At 46.3% G+C, this 17,210-nt stretch overlaps 1 protein-coding gene across 2 annotated transcripts in view; it reads left to right on the top strand.

Moving 5' to 3' along the window:
• epb41l5 (erythrocyte membrane protein band 4.1 like 5) overlaps nucleotides 1-17,210 on the top strand; it is a 208,827-nt gene that overhangs the window by 122,674 nt on the left and 68,943 nt on the right. For both annotated transcript variants that reach the window (XM_070874359.1, XM_070874360.1), the window contains exons 8-10: nucleotides 3,290-3,377; nucleotides 6,424-6,512; nucleotides 7,047-7,116. In XM_070874359.1, the coding sequence (XP_070730460.1) occupies nucleotides 3,290-3,377; nucleotides 6,424-6,512; nucleotides 7,047-7,116 (247 nt within the window). The remainder of the gene's footprint in view (nucleotides 1-3,289; nucleotides 3,378-6,423; nucleotides 6,513-7,046; nucleotides 7,117-17,210) is intronic.

Genomic DNA, 17,210 nt, shown 5'->3' on the forward strand with positions numbered 1-17,210 from the left:
GCGTGTGTTGCATCAACTGATCGCCATTGGGGTTCCTGCTCGGTGCAATTGAATTTAATGCCTCCAAGTTTGGAACACGGCAAATGGCTACAGTCACCGCTCCTCATCATTATCCCTGGAAGAAATACGTGTCTGCAGATGGTGGGCCAGGTCAGGGCTGGACCCCATAGTCACCTTGCCTGTCTGTTCTTGCTGTCAAGCCTCCATCATGAAGGATGACCAGTTTGGCTGAGGTACTGGAGGGCGAACACTTCCTGTGGCTCCATCACCTGTGGAACCAGCTCCCACTGATGTGGCGATGCTTTCAAGAGCGACGGAGAGGGGGAGGAATTTAGTGGAGCAAAAATTTGCAAGAAAATAAAAATGTCTTTAAATCATACAACGGTTTGCAGATATAAAGCACTTATGGGGCTGGGGGAAATTGTATGCTCAATAATGTTACCCCCCAAAATAGTCAAAATGAGGAATTGTTTCATCTACAAGTTTTATTCCTTAAAGTTATTGGCTGTTTATAAACCGAAGAACATTTTTCTGAAGCATTTTTCTGGGTAGAATCTCCTCATTCCCACCTCTCAGCCTAGATAAGGAGCTCCTCTGGTGAGCGTTTCAGTTTTCAGAGTTCCGTATACAATATATGGATAGCTCTTAAATTGAATGCATAGTGGCTCTTGAGCACCTAACTGTAAAGAATCGAAAGGTTTTATATGAATGCATTTTAGTGTTGCAGTGAAGCAATAAAAACAGAGTCTGATAAGAAACCTGAGAAAATGGTGGTGGACTACCTTCAACCGCTGCGGTTCTTGTGGGGATGATGCTTCTTCAGTGGTTATGTAGGGAATTCCAGGTTTTTGACCCAGCAATGATGAAGGAATGTCGACATGCTTTTAAGCCAGGATGGTGTGTGACTTGGAGAGGAACTTGAGGGTGCAGCGTTGTTGCTCTTGTCATAGAGTCATAGTTATAGATATTTACAGCACGGAAGGAGGCCATTCGGCCCATCGTGTCTGTGCAGGCCGAAAAAGAGCTATCCAGCCTAATCCCACTTTCTAGCTCTTGGTTCTTAGCCTTATAGGTTGCAGCACTTCAAGTGCATATCCAAGTGCTTTTTAAATGTGGTGAGGGTTTCTGCCTCTACCACGCTTTCTGGCAGTGAGTTCCAGACCCCCACTGTTTGGTTGAAAAAAAAGTTATTCTCTAATCCTTCTACCAATTACTTTAAATCTATACCCCTGGCTATTGACCTCTCTGCTAAGGGAAATAGGTCCTTCCTATCCACTCTTTCTAGGCCCCTCATAATTTTATACACCTCTCCTCCCAGCCTTCTCTGTTCCAAAGAAAACAACCCCAGACTATCCAATCTTTCCGCATAGCTAAAATTCTCCAGTCCAGGCAACATCCTCATAAATCTCCTCTATACCCTCTCCAGTGCAATCACATACAGTCTCACACCAGACTGTATGCAGTAAAGTTGGTAGTCGAAGTCATGGGGAGGAGGTGTTGTCCTAATGTCAGCAGTTGATTCTTAGTCCATTTAAATTTCACCCTGGCTTTTCCATGTTTTTAATTTATTTCAAAGGCAAAATTTCCATCATGCTCAAATTAAAGGTCAATAAGGGGAAAGGATACAGAGGCCCTGGAGAAGGTGCATAAAAGACTTACAAGGATTATACCAGAACTGAGAGGTTGTAACTATCAGGAAATGCTGAACAGGCTGGGATTCTAGTCTCTAGAAAAGAGAAAGCTGATGACCTGATAAGAGGTCTTTAAGATACAAGGTTCTAGAATGGTGTGATAGAGAATTGGCTGGCTAACAGAAAGCAGAGAGTCGGGATAAATGGGTCCTTTTCGGGTTGGAAATCGGTAGTTAGTGGTGTGCCACAGGGATCGGTGCTGGGACCACAACTGTTTACAATATACATAGATGACCTGGAAGAGGGGACAGAGTGTAGTGTAACAAAATTTGCAGATGACACAAAGATTAGTGGGAAAGCGGGTTGTGCAGAGGACAGAGAGGCTGCAAAGAGATTTAGATAGGTTAAGCGAATGGGCTAAGGTTTGGCAGATGGAATACAATGTTGGAAAGTGTGAGGTCATCCACCTTGGGGAAAAAACAGTAAAAGGGAATATTATTTGAATGGGGAGAAATTACAACATGCTGAGGTGCAGAGGGACCTGGGGGTCCTTGTGCATGAATCCCAAAAAGTTAGTTTGCAGGTGCAACAGGTAATCAGGAAGGCGAATGGAATGTTGGCCTTCATTACGAGAGGGATGGAGTACAAAAGCAGGGAGGTCCTGCTGCAACTGTATAGGGTATTGGTGAGGCCGCACCTGGGGTACTGCGTGCAGCTTTGGTCACCTTACTAGCTTTGGAGGGGGTACAGAGACGATTCACTGGGCTGATTCTGGAGATGAGGGGGTTACCTTATGATGATAGATTGAGTAGACTGGGTCTTTGCTCGTTGGAGTTCAGAAGGATGAGGGGTGATCTTATAGAAACATTTAAAATAATGAAAGGGATAGACAAGATAGAGGCAGAGAGGTTATTTCCACTGGTTGGGGAGACTAGAACTAGGGGGCACAGCCTCAAAATACGGGGGAGCCAATTTAAAACCGAGTTGAGAAGGAATTTCTTCTCCCAGAAGGTTGTGAATCTGTGGAATTCTCTGCCCAAGGAAGCAGTTGAGGCTAGCTCATTGAATGTATTCAAATCACAGATAGATAGATTTTTAACCAATAAGGGAATTAAGGGTTACGGGCGGGTAAGTGGAGCTGAGTCCACGGCCAGATCAGCCATGATCTTGTTGAATGGCGGAGCAGGCTCGAGGGGCTAGATGGCCTACTCCTGTTCCTAATTCTTATGTTCTTATGATAGGGTAGAAAAAATGTTTCAACTTGGGGGAGTCCAAAACTAGAGGTCATAAATATAAGCTAGTCACTAATAAATCCAAGAGGGAATTCAGGAGTAACTTCTTTACCCAAAGAGTGGTTAGAATGTAGAATGTGCTACCGCAAAGAATAGTTGAGCTGAAAAGCATGGGTGCATTTAAGGGGAAGTTTGATAAGCACATGAGGGAGAAAGGAATAGAAGGATATGCTGATAGGGTTGGATGAAGAGGGGTGGGAGGAGGCTCGTGTGGAGCATAGACTAGTTGGGCCATATGTCCTGTTTCTATGCTATAGACTCGATGTAAATGGGGTACCTTGGTGTGGTATGAATACAGAATGTTTTAAGAAGCTACTTCCTATGATGGCAAGCAGGGGAATTTCACTCAATCTTTTCTCTTTGCAGGGGACAAACACCTTCTCAAGCAGAAATTAACTATCTCAACAAAGCCAAGTGGCTGGAGATGTATGGAGTGGACATGCACATGGTCAAAGTAAGGATTGGAGTGAATTAGAAATGTTTAGTGGTGTTGCTGCCATGGACAGGGCATAATCATCCTTTTCTAGGCCTTAAAATATATTAGTTGTGAATGAGATATATGAACAGAAAATGCTGGAGATACACAGCAGGACAGTATAGTATAGTAGTATTAGGCAGTCCCTCGTATCGAGGATGACCTATTTCCACACCAAAAAGGGATGCGTTCACAGATGTTTCAATGAGGGGCCTGACATTCTAGGTCCCGAACTACATACTGAAGGGTGGAAGATGCCTGTGCACGGATTCTTTTAACTTGGGGTGGCCGTTGCACACCAGCCACCACACGGGCTTGACAGAGCTAGGTCTTGATCCAGTGGCAAGGGTTAACCAAGACGACTGGAGACCAAGTTCTGCTGCACGGACCTAATGCGCACGCAGTGCGGGTTAGATCGCAGTGTGGGTTGCCTGTGCTGCTCCTGGGCCCTTGCCTCTTCTGGGCCTCAAACCCTTGCCTCTCCTGGGCCCCGATCACGATGTTCCTGGGCCCCGATCGCTCACTGCTCCGATAAAAAATGGAGCAATCCGAACAGGACATCAATTAGTCTCCTCTTCTCTTGGAGACATCAAATATCAATGCTGTTATTTGAAATATCAAAATATTAAACTCCAGCCTAGTTGGAGGGTTATTATCAGCAGAAACAAACAGTTCAGAAGGATGTGAATAACAGCAGAATCCAAACCCTGCAATCACTGTAAACTCACTGGTGTCTCAGCAGGTTGGATGAATGAGTGAATCCCCTCCCATACACTGAGCAGGTGAACGGTCTCTCCTCAGTGTGAACTCGCTGGTGTTTAAGCAAGGAACAGTAATGAGTGAATCCCTTCCCACACACTGAGCAGGTGAATGGCCTCTCCCCAGTGTGAACTTGCTGGTGCGAACTTGCAGGTCAAGCAACATCTATGGAGAGAGAAACAGATGAAAATTTCAGGTCTGTGACCTTCCGTCAGATGCATTTCCAGCATTTTCTGTTTATATTTCAGATTTTCAGCATCTGCAGTATTTTGCCTTTGTATTAGTTGTGAATGAGTTTATTTTCAGAAGTTTTTTACTACAGGCATTTATATTGTGAAAAATTGTGAAAGCTTATGCTCATCAAGGTGAGAGCAGGGGAATAGAAGATTTTTTTTTCGATTTGGTCAAATCCTGTTCGCATTAATACACTCCGGTTAGTTGAATTAAAGAGAAATTGCAACACAGAGCAGGCCATTTAGACCAGCCAGTCCATATTAGTGTTTATCCTTCACAGGAGCAGTGGTCCCCGATTTTAACCACTCTACCATTGGCAGCCGTGCTTTCAGCTGCTTAAGCACTAAGCTCTGGAATTCTCTCTAAACCTCTCCGCCTCTCCTCCTTTTTAAAAAAAAAACTCCTTAAAACCTAGCTGTTTGATCAAGCTTTGATCACCTGTCCTAATATCTCCTGATGTGGCTCAGTGTCAAATTTCGTTAACGCTCCTGTGAAGTGCCCTGGGGTGTTTTACGTTAGAGATGCTGTATTAATTCAAGTTGTTGTTGTCGTCCTAATCCCATGCACTTGCTCTGTTTCAATATCCCTTTATCCCCCTTCAGGGTCTCCCCATCTCCCCCACCCCCGTCGTGTGTGTCTCTATCCCCCCCCCCCCCCCGTCACCGTCTCTCTAGCCCACCCCCCCTTCATTGTCTCTTTATCCCCCGCCCCCCCCCCCCCCGTCAGTGTCTTTCTATTCCTCCCATCAGTGTCTCTCTATCCTCCCCCCCCCCCTTCAGTCTCTCTCTATTCCCCCCCCACTGTCAGTATCTCTTTATTCCCCCCCCCCCCCAAACCCCCCGTCAGTGTCTCTCTATCTGCCCCCCCCTCTCTTCAGTCTCTCTCTATCCCCCCCCCCACTGTCAGTGTCTCTCTATCCCCCCCCCAACTCCCCCGTCAGTGTCTCTCTATCCTCCTCCCCTGTCAGTGTCCTCTCTATCGTCCCCCCCTCCCCGTCAGTGTCTCTCTATTCCTCCACACCCCCCCCTTCAGTCTCTCTCTATTCCCCCCCCACTCTCAGTGTCTCTCTATCCCCCCCCCAACCCCCCCGTCAGTGTCTCTCTATCCCCCCGCCCCTCCCCCCCCCAGTCAGTGTCTCTCTACCCCCCCCCCCATCAGTGTCTCTCTATTCTCTCCCCCCCACCCCACCCCCCATTAGTGTCTCTCTATCTCCTTCCCCCCCCCCCCCCCCCGTCAGTGTCTCTCTATCCGCCGCCCCCATCCCCCCCCATCCTATCAGTGTGTCTATAGTTCCTTTCCTTTAACCACCTGTGTAACCTAGTCTTTAATATTGGTCTCTGCGTCAGTCACTAACTCTGGTGGTGCATTCCAAAGCCTCGCCAACCTCTCGGTCAGGAGAAAGCTTCTCCTGCCCACTGCCCTAAATCTTTTACGTTTAATCCTCTCTCTAGTCTGGTTAGATGCTCCTGCCTCAGTTCCCACGGCGCAATGGTGCTCTCAGAACTTCGGGCCCTGTAACTGTTTGCTTGTTTACAATTCCTTGTAAAAGAGCTGATTCTAATAACTCATCCCCTCAGTACATCATCCAAGTGACTGCTGTGCATGTCTGAGCTCATGCAGTGTGTGGCTACAAGTCATTTGACTGCAACAGGACATCGCAGCCAAGCTTGTTCCTGTCTTCACTCACCATCCACAAATGTGGGCTTCCCAGTAGTGGGTCCCAGGATGGTATTCGGGATCAGGCCCATTTTCCCTTCTCTGCCCCTGCCAGTCCTGGTGCCCACCCTTTTGGAGCGCAAGGCTTCCAGGTGATATTTTTGGGGTTGCAGATCTTTATTACACTTTTTAAAATTACATTTTTTCAAGTTCAGAGTGGATCTGAAAATGTCTTCGGTCTCATAACCCCAGAAGCTGAAGTCTGGTTTAATTTTGGCTGGAGCTTGAGTTTATTGTGTTTTTGATTGTCTACATGTACAAGAGGCTAAAGACTTACTTTTTCTTCTCCGGTTATTGTTTCTATTTGGATAATTAGGGACGAGACGGAAATGAATACAGCCTGGGCCTGACCCCAACAGGAGTGCTGGTATTTGAAGGAGAAACAAAGATTGGACTCTTCTTCTGGTCAGTTTGCTCATTCTTCACCCTTTTATAATGTACGTAAGCTGAAGGTGGCATTAACAGTACTGTCTACTTTTTAAGAAGAATAATGATCCATATACCCATATATTGGCAAGCTGCAGGTCAGAGAAGACAATTGCTCTGGAGGTTACCTGTTAGTACATAATTGGTTTACTACTAAGACAACCTTTTGGTTGGACAGTGTGTAACATAACTGAGGTGTTCAGTTGATATTCTGATGTTTGAGTGGTCTGAAAATGTCATCTGAACCTAAGATTGTGTTGCACCTGAAACTTATTCTGGCCCATCAGTTGCGTATGGTGTATTGTGGTTTGGTTGGTATTGTACCTGGAAATGGTCACTGTGCCAGAGGCTGCCATATCAAAGTGATGATAGTAGGTATCGTACACAATTAACGTGACAAAAATATCTGTGTTTGAATCTGGAAAGAGGGAACATCCTGTCTCTCAAAATATTTTGGTACTGTACAGGCTTTCTCAAATTAAAGGTTCCATATTTTTTATTCATCTTATTCAGGCCCAAAATCATCAAACTGGAATTTAAGAAAAGCAAACTAACTCTTGTGGTAGTGGAAGATGATGAGCAGGTAAGGCAGAGTTTTGGGAGGAGTAATGGTCTCCATCAGTCTTGGACAAACTTGTGTCACATCCTGTCCATAATGCAGGCCGGAGGGGAAGCTGGTTCCCGCATTCTCTTTTGAGTCTCTCTCCCAATTGCTGTAAGTAATTTATTGTATGCCCCTGCATCATTACTGGCATCAACCCTCCATCTGAGGTGTTTGGAAGAAGCCCACTTCAGTCCAGACTATGTGGTAGACGCCCATCTGCTGGTACCCACACATTGGCATCTGCAGACGGAGATGATCATCCATTGCTTTTGCAGATCGGTGAACAGAGGCTTCTATCCACAAAGGAAGCTGGATAATGGACTCCAAGGTGACATCTGAGATATGTGAATGAAAGACTTGCATTTATATAGCGCCTTTCACGACCACTGGACGTCACAGAGTGCTTTTCAGCCAATGAAGTACTTTTTGAAGTGTAGTCACTGAGTAATGTAGAAAATGCAGCAGCCAATTTGCACACAACAAGCTCTCACCAGCAGCAATGTGACAATGACCAGATAATCTGTTTTAGTGATGTTGATTGAGGGATAAATATTGGCCAGGAGACTGGGGATAATGCCCCTGCTCCTCTTCGAAATAGTGCCATGGGATCGTTTATGTCCACCTGAGAGGGCAGATGGGACCTCGGTTTAACGCCTGATCCAAAAGACGGCACCTCCAACAGTGCAGCACTCCCTCAGTGCTGCACTGGAGTGTCAGCCTAGATTTTTGTGCTCAAGTGTCTGGAGTGGGATTTGAACCCACAAGCTTCTGACTCTCAGGCAAGGGTGCTAACAACTGAGCCACAGCTGCTTGACGGTCAGAACTTTTTGATGCTTCTTCCTCAATCACAGAACGTCATTCCTTTAGCAGCAGTGCGGGATTGAAAACACGCCAGTGTATCCTGATTAGCTGCACCTGCCTTGAGATGCCGCCAACTATATCTGCAGGCACACTACCTGGCATGACCACTGGGAGCAGTCTTCACTGGGTCCAACTTAGCAGTGAGGCAGATGAAGACATGTGCCATAAGAACATATAGAAATAGGAGCAGAAGTAAGCCATTTGGCCCCTCGAGCCTGCTCCGCCATTCAATAAGACCATGGCTGATCTGATCTTGGCCTCAACTCCACTTTCCTGCCTGTTCCCCATAACCCTTGACTTCCCTGTAGTTCAAACATCTATCCATCTCTGCCTTGAATATATTCAACGACTCAGCCTCCACATTGCCATCTGTTGCAATGACAGATGTAGCCACCGTGCAGCAAAGGGCTGGCACATCCAGCTCTGATCTGAAACTTATGGGGGCGATTTTAACCCTCTCTGCTCAGCTAAAACCTGGCGGGTGGACAGTTAAAATTGCCCTGGTTCTTACCTGCCCGAAAGACGCCATGATTGCAACATCTGCAATTTTAACCTGTTCTCCTGAACAGGCATCAAGGACGCACGCCGGGAGCCAACGGGTCCTTCTTTACATGTGCATGTTGCGACCCGATGAGATCATTGAGACCCGACTGTAATTTTAACTCGCGCCTGAGTGGGGAATTCACCTGGAGTTAAAATCGGGCCCTTGGTTCCAATTCCTCGCAATGCTGATCTATGGGAGTGGCATAGAGCACTACCCTCCTCAACCCCCTTCCTCCCAACCCCTCATGCAGTGCCACCTCCTCTCTAACAGCCGTCAAACGGGGGACAGATCCTGTTTAATTTTTTCAGACTCGTACCTGCACCTATGATTTCCTTTCCTTAGATTTTTCATTCCCTCTTTGCCTGGAGCCTGTGCCCCTTCTGCCCTGACAAAGGCTGATGGTGGGCTGGGATATCTTTCAGGCTCTCCAAAGGACTAAATAATTTTTATCTCCCTATTCTAACGCTCCCCTTTAATAGCCTTCACTCGATTATAAATTTCACTTGCGTGCTTTGCCGCTCCTCACGCTAGTGCGCTCCGTACACTCGCCACAATTTGTACCTGGTTGTAACCAGCAACGTCCATCTGAATTTCTTTAAACTCTTTAAACGCTATGTGGGTCTAAACTTGCCAATAGTGGAAAATCTACATCCTTATGTCCTTAAAAGTAGGGGTTAATTCACAACCAGCTGCACTTAGCAAATACATTGCATGGTACAAGACATAGCGCTGCTATCCTTATAACCCAAGGCATTCCCTGGAGTGCCCTGGAAGATCTCGAGTGTATTCAATGACGATTTTTAGCATTTTGATTACATGAAGGAACATATTGAAGCATTAAGGCTTTTTGGCAAGATTGTGCCTTCTCTGGGAGCAATGCGGGTTTAAGAGTTACAGCAATTTGTCTTTGTTTTCTGTGATTCATTTGGGTCAAGGAATGTCAATATTGGTTGGGGTCAGTGTCCTTGCCTGTCTAAAAGCATTCCGATGATGAGACTGCCCCTTCCTGGGTTGCAGCTTTCAATAATGCTGAGGGATAATCTGTTGTGCATTGCGTGTACACGCTTTCTGAACATTCAGTAGTAATAGTTGTTGATGAAAGAAAGACTTGGATTTATATAGCGCCTTCCATGGCCACTGGATGTTTCAAAGCACTTTACTTTTAAGTACAATTAAGTACTTTTGGAGTGTAGTCACTGTTGTAATCTGGGAAACGCAGCAGCCAACTTGCACACAGCAAACTCCCACAAACAGCAATATGATAATGACCAGATAATCTGTTTTTGTTATGTTAATTGAGGGATAAATATTAGCCAGGATACCAGGAATAACTCCCCTGCTCTTCTTCGAAATAGTGCCATGGGATCTTTTACGTCCACCTCTCTGGACAGACAGGACCTCGATTCAAGTCCCACCTCCGACAGTGCAGCGCTCCCTCAGCACTGCACTAGAGTGTCAGCCTAGATTTATGTGCTCAAGTTCCTGGGAGTGGGACTTGAACCCACAACCTTCTGACTCAGAGGTGAGGAGCGGACCACTGCGCCACAGCTGACAATGCTTCACTGTAATCCTGGGAAGAGGTAACAAAATGGTAATCACATTGTCCAAAAGGTTCCTATAATATTTGTGAGTGTGTGCTTTTAATTCCTGCTGTTGTGTAGTCTTTCAACTTTCCAGCATCATATAACTGCATGCAGTTTGAGATCTATGAGGGAAATTTGCTGATAGTCACTCCCAGTGGGAGCTAGGCTTGAAGGAAGAGGGGATTGGAGAATTTGCGATAGTGTTGTAGCTCTGTATCCAACCTGTGTTCCCTTTAAAAATGGCTCCCTGCTGGGAAAGAAAGACCTGCATTTATTTAGTGCCTTTCACCAACCTCAGGACGTCCAAAAGCATTTTACAGCCAATGAAGCACTTTTCTTTTTGAAATGTAGTCACTGTGGGAATGTAGGAGACTTGGCACACATGAAGGTCCCAAAACGGCAATGTGATAATGACCAGACAACCTGTTTCAGTGATCTTCATTGAGGGATAAATATTAGACAGGACACTGAAAAGAACTCCCCTGTTCTTTGAAATCGTGCCATGAGATTTTTTATGTCCACCTGAGATGCCAGAATCAGTGAACTTACTCCCTCAAACGAAGCAAATGACTGTCAAACCTCCAAAGAGTTAACACTTTCAAAATCTCTTTCTCTCCTAAAGAGCACTCCAGCTGGTTACGACCCAGGTGAAGGAACTTGCAAATTATAACTCTCGGTATATGCTCCGGTTTTTAATGAAATGTTGCACCGTCTGCTTTGAGTGAACGCATTGAACTGTTCCAGGTGAATAGGCTACTTAGCATCTCGGCAGGCCGAGATGATGCCTGTCTGTGGTGTGCTCGCCGGTGAAACAGTCGTTGACATTCACTGTCCAGGTTGGCACATGAAAGATGGCCACTTGGGTGAGGTACTGGAAGGTGGCTATCGGCTCGACAACCATACCCCAACCGAGCCAGTGCATTCAGGAAAAAAAAAAATGAACGTGAAATGTGTGATCATCTGGTACCTGATAACTGTAATTAGGCAAGTAATAGAAATTTCAGGCTTTGAAATATTAAACGTTTGAGGTACTGGCCCATGTAATTATAGCCCAACAAAGGAATTCAGGAGGGGAGGGGAGAAAATTTGCAAGGAAAGAAAAATAAATTGATACAAATAACAAAGGTATGTTTAGAAAATCTCCATGCCCTTGTTAACTCTAGACTTAACAATTCCAATGCTCACCTGCGGACTTCCATCTTACCCCCTTCGTTAACTTGAGTTCATCCAAAACTGTGCTGCGCGTATCCTAACTCGCATCAAGTCCCATTCACCCATCGCCCTTGTGCTCACTGACCTACTTTGGCTTCTGGTCCGGCAAATTCTCATCCTTGTTTTCAGTACACTCCATGGCCACGCCTATCTCTGTAACCTCCTACAATGCTGAGATCTCTGCGCTCCTCCAATTCTGGCCACTTACACATCCCCGATTTATATCGCTTCACCATTGGTGGCCATGTCTTCAGCTGCCTAGGCCCTAGGCTCTGCAATTCCCTCCCTAAACCTCGCCAGCTCTCTGTCTCTCTCCTTTTAAGATGCTCCTTAAAGCCTACCTCGTTGACCAGGCTTTTGGACACCTGTCCTAATATCTCCTTGTGTGACTTGGTGTCAAAATTAGTTTGATAACAGTCTTGTGAAGTGCTTTGGGATGTTTTACTACATTAGAGGCACTATATAAATGCAAGTTGTTGTTTGGGGAAAACATGGCCACTGTTCAGTAATCTGAATAAAAGTATGTAGTTTAAGGTGTGGAGGAATCTTTAATGTGGATGCGAGGAAGGCCTTTTCTCCATCCTCTCCTCGCAGTGATTGCTGAAGTATCAGCCCCAGCCACGTTGCTGGATGAGGCATCTCTCTCCAGGGTGTGGTAGCATCAGAGAGAGTTGAGCGAGAAGAATATGACCGAATTTGTTGCTGTGTGCTACCCACCAGAGCAGTGTTTTTTTTAAAGTCATGGCAGGTTGGCTGTTCAGTTGCGTGTTTCCCCCTAACTGTTGCATGGATAGAGAATTCTCCCCTTCAAACTCAATAGCTCAGCTTGTACTTTTATTTGACGTAAGGGCCTAGAAGTGGCTGTGCTTTTTGCAAAGCTGCTGCAGGTTCTTTTTGCTGCTGCAGGTAGTTGACTTTGACCAAAGCAAATCATATCTTATTCCAAAAGGTATCTTTGGTATTTTTGTGACTTTATCTGAAAGCTGCTTCTCTGTGAAGGTTCACGTCATTGATGAAGTGTTTCTGATGGTGTTACTTGAGTGCCCTGTACCAGCAATGCAGTGCCATCACGGCACTGGCTTGTTTATCCTTAGTTAGCTGTTGAACCTGGGAGTCGGGCTGTGGTTCGACCTGGACAGCTGCAAGAGCCAAACCTGCAAGATGCCATGGCCGTTAGAGGTCCGGCATTTGGGCAGAGGGTTCTTGGAAACTGAATGGAGCAGTGCTGTGGTGACCTTCCATGCGCTGCTACACGATGAGCATTTGAGCATGGTCACAGCAATGCTAAGCAAGATCACAGTGATTTCTTGCCTGGCAGTTTTTAAAATTAAAAATAAAAGAAATAGAGGACCAATATTGTGACTCTAAACTATCTTATCAGGTGCATTATTGGGTTTAGAGCTAGCGTTGGTGATGACATCATTTCTCCCCCTGCCCCCGCACCCCCCACCCCCCCCGTTCCTTTCCTGGTGGTTGTGACTTGTGTTGGAGATATTGGTCCATGGTTGCTGGCAGTATTCCAGTACCTCATAGAATCATAGAAATTTATGGCACAGAAGGAAGCCATTTGCCCCATTGTGTCTGTACCTTACCCTTGAGCCCAGTCACACACGCCAACAATAAAACAAGGGTCTCTTCCGGCTTTCATATATTTTTTATCTGTATTCTTTGCTAAGCTTGTATCTAACTTTGTGCCCATGAACTTCAGTAAGTCTGTTGAGAAGTTCAGAACTCCCTGCTGTATCATGCAACATGGCTGTGCTGGGGAATGCAATCTTGTGTTTTATCAGCAAGCAATTGCTCCTTTCATGTCATTATTTTGATATCAAGGGAATCAAGAGATATGGGGATCGTGCAGGCAAGTGGAGTTGAGGTAGAAGATCAGCCATAAACTCATTAAATGGCAGTGCAGGCTAGAGGGGCCGAATGGCCTACTCCTGCACCTAATTCTTCTGTTCTTGATTCTATCCCACCTACACCATGCGTTCTGGCAGGCGATTTCCCTATGAGGATGTGATAATTGAGGCTGAGCTGGTCCTCAACCATCATCTGCGTCAGCATTTTCTAGCAAGAGCGATCCAGTTTTAGACTTTCATCTTCAGTGGCCCAAAGACTCTGAGATCAGTTATAGCCTCCACACTCCCATTAGACTAGACCAGGCATTGGTCTGAAACCACCTTGATCTGTACGACTTCAGATAGCTCGGTGTCACAGCAGGAGATGCATTTAGCCATGTATCACTGAAATATTTAAGCTCAGGCCACACTTTAAATTGAATCTGTACGTACCTCTTGCCTAAATGAAGAATGTTATAGGATTTAATTGGGAAGCTGTTAGTGATGACTTTTGTTGACGGAATTGGGGCGGGTGGTGGGAGGGGGGTTAGAATGGGAGGAAGAACAACCATAGATGCATTTAAGGGGAAGCTAGATAAGTAAGTGAGGGAGAAAGGAATAGAAGGTTATGCTGATAGGATTAGATGATGTAGGGTGGGAGGAGGCTCGTGTGGAGCATAGACCAGGTGGGCTAATTGGCCTATTTCTGTGCTGTAAATTCTATATAAACACTACTGCATATTAAAACCCCTTCTCCCTGCACACCCCACCCCCGCCCCCCCAAAAAAATATTTGTTTCTTTTCCTCAAACGTTTTAATGTAAATGCTGGAAATTTGAAACAAAAAGGGAAAATGCTGGAAATACACAGCAAGGCCTTGATTTGGCCACCTGAGGCGAGTCTGGGGTGGTCTTCAGCCAGGTTCCGGCCCGCTGGTGGCTGCAGCCCACTCTCTCCAAGTAATTTTACAACGATGGGGCTTGTTAAGCCCACCCTGTGAGGTTCCCAGTCAATTAAAAGGAAGTTGGTCTGATGACGTCATTTGATGATGCGTCATCTGCCGGTTTCCTTAAAGGGACCATATGCAAATTAATTTTGACAGTTGTGCTGTTCGTGTTCTACAGCATTGAGGTGCTGCAAACACTGACCACTGCACAGTGGTGCACAGCTGCACCCAGGCTCTCCCATGACTCCCTCTATATGCTTATGGAGGGAGTCACAGCATGCAGGGAGATTCTCTTCCCTTCCAGTGGGCGAAAGAGATCTCCCCAGGAGACCAACGCAGCCTGGTTGCACATTGCACAGGAAAACACAAGCGGGGATGTCGTCAGGAGGACTTGGCTGCAGTGGCGCAAACCTTTCAATGATCTCAGCAGATCATGAAATGGTACTAAAAAGCCACACTCAACCTCATCCTGCTGTGCCACTCATCACATTCCCAACGCTCTGCCTTCCCTACCCTACTTCTGCACATCCTTATTCACACCAACTTACCTTGCACCTCCATCTATCTCACTCACTCACACACTCATCCTAGTCCAATCATACCAACTAACAATAGACAAGGGTAGGGACTTGGGTCTTTTTGCCAATGTTCATGTAACGTTTCTGTTAATGTGTTGTCAAACATTGAAATCTTTCTTTTCAACACTTTGCCTTCTTGGACAGATTTGTGTGCACCTTTGGAAGTGGATTAGTGAGTTGTAGTGAATAGTGAGACATAACAGTACCCCCCGCAATGGTGATGAGTGTGAAAGGAATGGCTTGGGTTTTGCAGGAATGCTTTATGGTGCTGGTGTGGGGTGGTGCCAACCGGGCCCATCATGTGGCAGTGTCAACTGCCTCCCGCGCAGCACTGTGGTCAGGTGCTGATGTCCTGTGCAGCATCAGGTGATTGCGGAGAACATGGGTGTTGTTGTTGTTGATAATGCTGGTGATGAGGCTGATCATAGTGGGATTCTGAAAATCAAGGTGGGATTTTTCCAAGGGCACCGATGCTGATGGAATAGATGGCAGGTGAGGTTGAGATTACAGAAGCGATCTGTCAGTGGTTAGAGAGGTTGCTCCAAAGAGGTGACAATGGATAGAGTTTACTCCAAACACTTAAAGCTCAAATGTGTATCCTGAAGGCTCCAGCTTCTAAGATTGGAAAGTGAACAGTTGTGAAATGGTAGCTTTTATATCACATTTGCAGCTGTCAACTATTCAGAAGAATGGATACTTATTGAAAACCCAACCCACTTGCCTGACAAGGTCCCCTAGCGCCGTGAACCTTGTGGAAAAATGGAAGGTTCATGGTAAAATGCTGTTTAAGTGGCTTTTAACAACGTCTTAATAATGTCAATTGCCTCCCCAGCTGCTTGGTGTCGGGTCTGTTGAGCGCTGACAGACCTGACCCCTGGGAGACTAAAATGGAGACGGGTTGACAGCGGGTTCCTGACCCGCTTTCAATCTTTTCTATTTTAACAGCTGACCTGCCTCTGAACCTGCCCTATCAGCGCCGGTAAAATTCCGGCCCAAGTGTGGGAGTGTCTGTAAAGGAGAAAGACAGGATTGCGACTGTCTGAACTGGGAAAGGGAAATTAGGTGAGCCTCTTTCTAGGACTGACTGAGGAAGGGTAGAAGGACAAGTGTCAGCTGTGGCTCAGTGGGTAGCGCTCTTGCCTCTGAGTCAGAAGGTTGTGGGTTCAGGTCCCACTCCAGAGATTTGAGTACAAAGATCAGGGCGCCATCTTTCGGATGAGATGTTAAACCGAGGCCCCATCTGCTCTGTCAGGTGAATGTAAAAGATCACGTGGCACTATTTCAAAGAGCAGGGCAGTTATCCCTGGTGGCCTGGCCAATATTTATCCCTCAACATCACTAAAACAGATTACCTGATCATTATTACATTGCTGTTTGTGGGAGCTTGATGTGCGCAAATTGGCTGCCGTGTTTCCTGCATTACAACAGTGACAATACTTCAAAAGTACTTAATTGACTGTAAATTGCTTTGGACATCCTGAGGTCATGAAAGGCGCTATATAAATGTAAGCCTTTTCTTTTGAACTAACAATCCGTATCACTGGCCAAGTGCTGGCACAACCAGGAACCGGTACTGAACTTAAAAAGCTGGGGAGAGGTGAGGAATGCTGGATGATGTATAAACGTTCTCTCCGTCAGGCTGTGAAAAGACAAGGATGGATTTTAGGCTTTTCTGTTTTCGGGGTGAAAACGGAGGCGGGGCAGGAAAATTACCAGCTGGGAATGGTGTGCAATTTGGTAACGAAGTTTGGGCACCTGGGCCCTGTGTCAGGGGGTGCAGTGCGAAGGGAGGCACTGTACACTTTTCGTGGCGCTAGGATGGGAAGCTCGCGAACTAAAGTGCCGGGCCGTGTGCGCTCTGAGAGAAGCCTGGGAGGTGGGGAAGGGGGGAAACCTTAAAAAAAAAACATTGCCCACGCCACCATAACACAAATCACGAAAAAAATTAAAAGAACAAACACTCGCACTTACCTTTGGCCGAGTTTCCCTTCCTCTGCACCGCCGGCTATGCTGGACCGCACTGATTTCCCAGGCGGTCATTGCGGGCGGACGGATCGGGCAAAAGTCCAAACTTTGCCGGTGTTGCAACCAGCGGCGTTGCGCAGCTCTTACCGGCAGTGCTGCTCAGCGCTGCTGCAAAACCTGACTGGAGGATCGCGACGGGGCGACGGACGGAATGTCGCCTTTCATGCCGCTCCCGGGGAGAAACCCGGAGCGCAAAGGACCGGAAAATCCAGCCCCGATAGGACTTTCAAACTATTTTATTTGCCTGGGTTTGCTTTCTTCTCTTAATAAATCAAAGACTGAGACAGCTCAAGTCATGAATCATTGAAGTTCAAGCACAGAAGGGGGTGGGGGAGCATTGTGTCTGTGCTGGTTGTTTGCCAGCGCAATCCGAAACTAATCGCACGGCTTTCCTTTCTCCTCATAGCCATTGCTCTGCCTCTGCTTCAAAATGTGTTTTCGTCTACTCCCCTTAAAAGATGCAATGGTCTCTGTCAGGAGTGGAGTGAAG

Source organism: Pristiophorus japonicus, chromosome 3 (genome assembly GCF_044704955.1).
Source record: "Pristiophorus japonicus isolate sPriJap1 chromosome 3, sPriJap1.hap1, whole genome shotgun sequence".
In the NCBI taxonomy this organism is placed as follows: domain Eukaryota; kingdom Metazoa; phylum Chordata; class Chondrichthyes; family Pristiophoridae; genus Pristiophorus; species Pristiophorus japonicus.